Consider the following 8,888-nt stretch of genomic DNA (forward strand, 5'->3'; position numbering starts at 1 on the left):
AATCCCTTTTTTTTGGTCAATCCCAAATTTAAATATCAACAATTATGGAATGAATTATATGACTAAATATGTATCACGATCAACTAATCTCACCACTATATCTCTAACCATGTTTATTTATTCTTATTTTTTAACGCAATAAAAAAAACGGATAGACGTGTACGCTCCCATGAGACTTAACATTTTTGTATATTAATCTGTAAAAGAAACACTTTTCTTTATTTGTAGGAATACTTATCTTAGTGGTATGTTTAACTTGGAGCTATTCTTAAACTCTAACAAGCATAACAAGGATAAACTTTATTTTTTTTTTGAGAAATAAATTGAATATTTGAACCCATGCTGTAGTATAATGCAATCATCTATTTGACCAAATGAAAATGGATCAGTCATTTTTGCTTGAGCTATGTTTTTTATGAAAATGCAAGAGGGGTAGAGGTTGGAATAGCAGTATGCAGTGTTTGACTTGTTGAAGGAGAGGATGGATTTACTGCATTGTTAACTTCAAATTGCGGACGGGACCTGAAAATTTGGATTTGGAGTTACTCAAGGGATCAAACAGATGTAACCAAGTTTTTTTCTAACGAAAATAAACTCCATTTCTAGTTTATGCATGCTTCTGGAAGTTTAGGCTTTAGGTCTATCCATAAGCGATGACAATGTTGTTTCGCGCTAAAAATGTTTATAACTACTCAAACTATTTTGAAATATCAATTTTAGAAACAACACTTATCATCATACTATAAGTTTTGTTTTATCTAAAAGATAATTGAAAACGTGAAGATTTTCAAAAACCTTACAAGAACCTATCATACTTGATTGGTTTGCTCAACAATGCTTCTTATGGACACAATTTCTATTTTGGTGTATTGCATTATCTTGATTTTCAAAGCTATTATTATCTCTGTCTCAGAGCAACTGTACAATTCTGAAGTATACTGAATCAAAGTAATTACCGTTGGCGAAAATTGGATTGCATACGGAAACGAAGCAGGGAAGAGCTCCAACAGCAGCCAGTGAAATTAGTAGCATTCTCAGATATGTTCATGCTTGACTGCATGTAAATGTGACATAAGGCAAAGGAACTTGGTTACGAAAATGGAAAGAAATGACGAATGAGATATTTGTTTCTAAGGAGTGCCAGCACAAAATTTTCTTGGGACAAGACTTTGCTAAATTTTAACATGTGATCAGAATCAATTCCTGAAAACAAAAACATTGTATGTTTGAACCCTTACAGTTTGTCCTTGGGAACTTTGATCAGTAGATGACTCTGAAGTCCTTTTCTCGCGGTTTCTTCTTTCGTGCACCAGAAGAATTGCGCATTTGCAAGTGAAATATAGGAGCAACAATCCAAGAGAGAAAATGATAACGAATTCGATGACAATAATTGATCCCAGGGCTGTTATGAAAATTGAAAGAGCTATGTAAGTCACGGAACAATACACATGTATGCTTCTATATTCTATTGAACTTAAGGGATTTTCAACTAAACTCAGATTATGAAACCTGCAACTAACCGTGAGCAAGAAATGAACCCATTGGTTGCTTTCTCATTAAATTAACCGTAGCCTCAGTATATAATGGCATTGACATTCCCTCTGTACAATCTGGATAACAGCCATAATTTCCCATGTCATTCAATGTCAAAGTTAATGTAGCTCCATGCTCATCTCCCTGCACAAAACAAGGAAGCACCATGATAATTGAAGTTCTCAGGTTCACTTGATATGTTGCATAATCAAATAACAGTGTTGCCAAAATGATACTAATCTAAGTAATGCAGTATTATATACACCTTGTGTTGCTCCACAACAATGTGTCTATATTAGTACCTCAGATTGCTGAACAGTGTGTGTGTGCGCGCGCTCTTGTAACTTCGTGTATCTTACTTCTATAAGTAGGTTTATTTGTTCTATTAAGTTCTACTACTTTGGTTATTAACTATGTAAAGTGTAAACAAATCGTAGTGCTTTTGCTCAAACCTGAAGATAAAAGAACATGACTCACATGATAATAGAGTTGTTGCATAACAGTATTGCAGTCATTTACTGTGCCTTGGAATCTGATTCCACTGGCCTTGACCATAAAGTGCTTTGAGATAGTTACATATGTTTGAAGAGGCTGCCACTGATAATTATTCCTGTGCTTAAATTCAGTTGTGTTAATCAAATGAGATGGAAGATTTGTAGCTAATAATCCATCATTTACTTCCATAGAAAAGGTCACCAGAAAATGAGCCTCGCCACCTAACACGTGTTCCATCAACAGATTGTCAAGCCTCCAAAATTTCTCACAGAAGACACCAAGTTAATCACAATGTTCAAACTTGAAAAACATTTAGTCTATCAGATTCCAAAACTATATAGAACCAAAAGACCTACTATTCTATAGTTATGCATCATTTACTTGATTAGCTTTAATTGACCAGAAATCAACACAAGACATATTTAAGGTTTGCATGTTTTATCTTGTAAATATTACATCAGACATAAACCATAAAACATCATTTTAGTACTACTTATTTCCAATCATACCAGGGAAGGTAAGAAGATCAGGATCTCCAATGTAAAAGTCAAACTTGTCTTTATCTTTGTCAAAGATAAGTCTCTCATCTTCATCACTCCTCAATATGATGAAGTAAGGGACTCTTATATATGGAGGATCATTGATAGGATCAACAAAAATTGGAACAGCCAATGAATTTACGCCATTCTTATTCTTAGCGGAGACTTGAATGCTATCCGCACCGTAAAAATTCTCATTTCTGAAAAACAAAAAGAATTAACAACATTATGTAAGGCTTCCGTAGAAAATTCTTTTTGTTTGTGAGATATTTTGGACGCATAAGCTGAAAATTTATGAAAAATGGTAAATTCTGCAGACATTGATTGAATATGTTGCGAAGAAGCAGATTCATGTGGCTAATACATTACCAATTCATAAATTCTTTCATTATCATTGGAACAAACAAAACTTACCGAACAATAAGAGCATTATCACTTCAATAAATTTCAACAGATTACATCACAAATATAAAAATTACCCGAGGTACTGAATTGACTGAAGCGCAATATTAATAACTTCCACAGAGCCTTCTAGTATTAAACTGGTTGCAGTTTCATTTCCTGCATTAATTGTAAGTTCACTCCACATTGGTTCTCCAAATTGCATCAACATTGGAGACAGAAATATACTTCCAGATTGTGCACTCAGATTGACAGAAATATTCTCCAATAGATTTGAATACGATATCTCAAACCCTGAAAAACCGCTGCAAGAGATCATCATAATAAGATAATGTAGAGAAAGACTAATCAATTGAAACTAACTAAACAATATTACTTAATTTCTTCATAAATATTTATACATGATGCAGATACAGACCCAAATCTAGGGCTTATCAAATCTTCCGTTGTTTGAAGTTGACTTGGAACAGAAGCAAACTGAGGTGGAATATTGAGAACAGAAATGTACACAGAAGCTGTAGCAAGATTTCCATTTATATCAGATATTGTATACCGAAAAGAATCATTTCCATAATAATCTGCATAAGGAGTGTAGCAAAAGATCCTTCCATTCTGTATAAGTGAACCGTGATCTGACTGACAAAGTAGCACAAGAAGGGTCATTTATCATATTCCAAAAGAATATTATGGAAATTATGACTTATAATTTTATTACTTTTCTTTCTATCCTTTAACTTCATTTTCAGCCAAAGCCATGCTTTCTGTCATAACTATTGGGGTTTTGATCCGTGTTATCAATGATTGATGGAGGATTATGACGGCCAGCCAAAAATCGGCCATAAAAACATGGTCTTGTGGCCTATGACAGATATAATAGGTGTTGCAACCTATGGCGTCTGACACCGAATCTGCCATGCCATAAGTCACGGTGCCACCACGGCCAAAATTTGACAGCGCTAGTTTTACTCGTGATACAATTGATGCTATTAGAGGGATGTGTCTTACTTTAATTATGTAAATGATATTTCACCGAGAAAAGTTAGAATCACCAAAGAATAACAGGAAAATTGACAACATATCTTACTTTTGAGAATTCAACTATACTTGCATTATCACCAGCAAAATAATCATTTGCCAAGGGATCAAAGGCAATAGATTCATCTTCCCAAATCGATAATGTATCATCGGTGGCTTTAGGAAAATATTCACCTGCATGTCATGCAACAAAAGAATCCTTAAAGCATACAAAGCAGCATATTTTACCAAAACTAGATTAGTAAATAATGCAATGTTTGTACTTACTACTATACACATTGATACTGAGAGGACATGGCAAGAGATGCTTGCCATCAAAAGAAGCACAAATCTCATAAGTGCCAACATCTTTAACCATATAGCTACAGTTGTATGATCCATCCTTATTATCCATAGTGTCCCATGTAGAAAATCCAGAACTATTAATTGAAGTAATCTCCAATGTTAACCTTGATTGTTGCAAGAAGACCGGGTTTAAATAGGAATCCAAAAGCTGCACAACTACTTCATTTCTTGACATCTTTGGTACCTTTGAAGAAAACCTCACAACACTCGACAAGGAGATATTTACTTCACCTGCAGCAAGCTAAGGGCACATGAGAAATGGTTGGAAATATTAAAAGCAATAAACATTTCACTGCTAATCACCCTTCTCTATTACCTATGTATAGTGCTGTCAAATAGAGGCTATAGCGCTGCATACTGCAATTTGAACAAACCGCTATTGTTCCGCGATTTAGTATAAAGTGTTTTCAAATAGCAGCTATAACAGCGCTATAGCACTACAATTTAGCGGAATTTAAACAAACTGTGTATGATAACCATATGAAACTATTTTTTATTTAAATCGTGTAATTCATTTTGGTACCTGCTTTTACCTCTTTTCTGAATGAATGACCCTCATTCAATAATATGTTTCCACAATACACATTAATATCATAAAAGCCACTTTTCTCTGGTGTGTATTCCACTTGAAATGCACTGGTAATTACAGAACTCCCACTCACATTAGACTGAAACCAAGATAAGATCTCATTATTAGGGTCTCAATTTATGAACATTGTACACCAAAAAATTATGTTTGTATTCCTCACATTGTTGCCTAGATCTACTGAAGGTGAAGGTGACGGGGTGATTTCCATGCGACCGATACCATCATATCTCACTCCGGAGTCCACTCTACTCCCTACTATCAATACCAACGTATTATAACAAGCAAAATACAATTATCAAATGTAGAAGGGAATGTAATAAAAAAGAGTTTATCCTTTGAAATACCAGTTTTGTTTAACATGGGATATATGATCGGCGAAACACTGTAGGAGTCATTATCCCTTAAGATTTGTACTTGAAGTATTCCTTCTTCAACAGGAGAAGGATACTGATACATGTCATTCAAATAAACAGAGAATTCTTCTCTTTCCCCAACAACTGAATTATTTAAACCAGATCCATTGACAACACTCTTTACACCATCACAATAACCTAATCAGAACAAAAAAATATGAAACAAAAGTTATATATAAAAAGGAAAATGATAAGCAGAGGATTCGGCATGAAACTTTACCTATAAAAACAGTATAAACATATGGCATATTGGAAATGCTTTTATTATGTTTAGCATCATATATTGTTAACATAAAATTCCCTGGTTCCCAATTGCCAAAGGAAAACAACTGAATTCCAGCTTCCACTTCTTCAAAATGAAGATCTGCTATCGGTATGGTCAAATTTGTGTCTCTTTCAACAACTTCAACATCAAATGGATACAGTCCAGAAACAAGATTTCCATATTGATCTAACTGATGTATAAATATTTCCATCTTTGAAGATAATTGCCATGCATGATGTTCAATGTTCCATTTGGCAACACATTTAGCAACATCTATAATACCTGGCATTTAAGGAAGAAATAATTCAAATTCAAAGACATGAATACCACGTATGAAATTCTATACATTCTATAAAGAATATAATTTTGATACATTGTGAGTGTAAAACGTTTTACTCTGTCAAGAAATCACAACTACCGATATGTATGATTTAAAAATAGGTATGATTTGTGTCAAATGTTTTTAAGAAATCTTTACATCGATGATGTATAAGAGTTAAATCTTTCTAAGAAATTCGATTCAACATGATGTGTATCGAAGCAAATAGCACAAAACCTGGATTCACTTTTAATGGTAAGGGAGAACCATTCAATGTTTGATTTCCTCCTTCGATGCGCAAAGAGAAGTTTCCAGCTTTGGTCACGACAAACTCAATGACAATGTAATCAAACTCATTCCATCCCATGTTGGAGATATCAGGCTCACTTGCAATAGAACCATTTTCACTCAACATAGACAACTTAAAATCAGGCATATAGGACACTTCAGTCGTCTCGCATATGCCGTTTCCAAATGCATCTTTAAGTAGCACCATAATTGTAGCTTTTGAACCAGCTTCAAACTCATATTTCATCCCCTTCCATGATGCAACACACACAGACGGATACATGTTCCCTTCAATCATGCAATAACAACATCAAGCATATAAACACCAAAACCGAATCAACCTACATAATGTATAACATCATGATATGCACTAAACAATTCAACATAGTTAATTCATTCATTCATTCATGCACGTCTTACTCAAATCGCCAAAATAGCAACTAAAATACCCTAAAGAAAATACACACAAAGAAAATGCAGACGGATGCGACAATGCCTGACTTTGGGAGTTATGTAGGAATACATATAGACAAACACTAACGTGTTCGTCTTTCTGCCAGTTAAGTAAGGGTTTTGATTTTACCTGGTTCAACTTGAAAATGCAACGACGAATCAAAAACTTTGTAACGATCCTCACTAACGAGCACATTGAACAATCCAACCCTAATAGGAGTGAAGGAAATTTTCCAATTATCAAAATCTCCTTCGAAATTCGACAAAACGGTGGATACATAGGAACTATTTCCATCCTTTCCATTGACATTAAGTACGAGATGGAAATTATTTTTGTCAATCTTATCACCATTCTCAAGTACTTTAACCTTAATGGTTGCAGTTTCGCCTGCCCTAAATGTTCCCTTATCATCCCACCAACTAAAAGCAATCATGGGAAGTTGTGATCTATCTGCAATGAAACAATAAACAAAACAAAAAAAGATACATGTTATATATTTTTTTTTACACAAGAAAATTAAGATAAAAGAATAGTGTTGCTCATAGTTCTAAATTGCGGTTTGCAAATAATGACATAATATAAAAGTTTTAGAGGTCTCTGCAACGACATTGAAACTATAATTGCGGTACTATTTGCCGCATTTTTTTACTTGGTAATATTATGGTTTGTAGTGTAACTGCAACCGCAATTTAGAACCATATTGGTGTAAAGTGGTAACCTGTGGAATATGATATGGTGAAAAAAGAGAGAGCATAGAGTGAAATGAGAATGAGTAGTATTTTCATTTTTACGTAAGAAGAATGTGATCATAGCATAGCATGGTAACGATGAAAGTGAAAGATGTTAGTGGCAGTTTCAAAAGCGGTTCGAATTGCTGGAACTGCATACGCCTCTCCATTGTTTTCATAGTACATCAGATTAATCTAACCATTCATTTCATGCCACTTGTCTCTTCTTGTTATATTTTTGACCCAAAACTAGTTACAAACCCGTGCTTCGCACGGGTTCAATAACTATTCGATAAAAAAATTCTTCGAAAGAAGAGATGTTAAAATGACGGAACATTGTGATTCATCATAAAATATGTATGGACTGATTAAGAGAGCATATAATCAGTTTATGAGATTAGGAATTGACATAATATTTAGGATGAAAACAATTGGAACCAATAAAGGAACCAATGATGTGTGAATTTACGTATTATCCAAAATTATAAAAAAGAGTGTTGTTGTTATAGAGTTACCGAAAAATGATTGATACTCATATTTACATCAAATGAAATCAAGCAAAGAAGTAGCATCGGTGAGTGAAGATAATCTAGTCTAGGATTAGAGTTAAGGTGATCCGTTGAAAGTGCGGATCATGAACACCAAATCTTTATTTGGAAACGACTTGAACGTGCATATTTTTAGGTGGCTTCTCTAGATCAAAAATTAACTTATCACCTACCTCTAACATATGTTCTCGGCAAAATTTGAACCATTGGCCGCCTAAGTATTTTTTGTAGCTTGCTCTCTTTGCCGTTATCAAGCGACACTTATACCTTTTTTGAGCTTGTTTGTCGATGAGTGTGATTGTTTTACGTGTTCCTTTTAGAAATGTCATTGATATCTCATTTGAGAAGTGCTAGGTATAAAACAAATTGCAGTGTTAATTAGAAGTTATATATATATATATATATATATATATATATATATATATATATATATATATATATATATATGTATATGTACATTTCTAAAACATTTGCCAAATCATTATAAAGATTTACTGTAGGAAAAGAGCATGTTTTATTTTGTTCAAGAGATTAGGAAAACAACATTACAATTAACATGATACTAATTGGAACCAATGAAGGAACCAACAATGTACAAATTAACGTTACATAACAGTTAAGTTTATAAAAGAGATTGCAAGTTTCATAGACTAACCAAAAAGGGATTTTTGTCAATAGACAAAATGAAAAGAACAAATGACATCCCAAAGTTAAGATAGTTTACGACTACAGTCCAAAGCGATACGTCAAAATAGTAGAAATTCAAATAGTTCAACAACAAAGATCTACTTTGGAGCAACTCGAATTTGCAAGTTCTTCTGTGACTTTTCGAGATCAAAGATGAGCTTACCACCTTCTTCCATCACTCGTTATCTACAAAAATTGAACCACTGCCCGCCCAAGGAATTTTCATAGCTTGCTCTATCGGCGGTAAT

At 33.8% G+C, this 8,888-nt stretch overlaps 1 protein-coding gene across 1 annotated transcript; it reads right to left on the reverse strand.

Annotated features, from left to right (window-relative positions):
• Positions 1-265: 265 nt before the first annotated feature.
• On the reverse strand, positions 266-7,462 carry LOC146945394 (protein GAMETE EXPRESSED 2-like). The gene is made up of 17 exons (XM_085748840.1): positions 7,396-7,462; positions 6,807-7,127; positions 6,173-6,511; positions 5,572-5,898; positions 5,283-5,489; positions 5,099-5,190; positions 4,873-5,017; positions 4,272-4,580; positions 4,054-4,178; positions 3,388-3,605; positions 3,047-3,274; positions 2,538-2,767; positions 2,011-2,249; positions 1,521-1,677; positions 1,239-1,402; positions 957-1,054; positions 266-522 (listed from the first exon to the last, which is right to left on the reverse strand). The coding sequence occupies exons 1-17, from the start codon at positions 7,460-7,462 to the stop codon at positions 414-416; spliced, it is 3,375 nt and encodes a 1,124-aa protein (XP_085604966.1). The 3' UTR covers positions 266-413.
• Positions 7,463-8,888: the final 1,426 nt, after the last annotated feature.

This window comes from Medicago sativa, chromosome 2 (assembly GCF_051527215.1).
Source record: "Medicago sativa cultivar Bolivia chromosome 2, Bolivia_mono, whole genome shotgun sequence".
NCBI classification, from domain to species: Eukaryota; Viridiplantae; Streptophyta; class Magnoliopsida; order Fabales; family Fabaceae; genus Medicago; species Medicago sativa.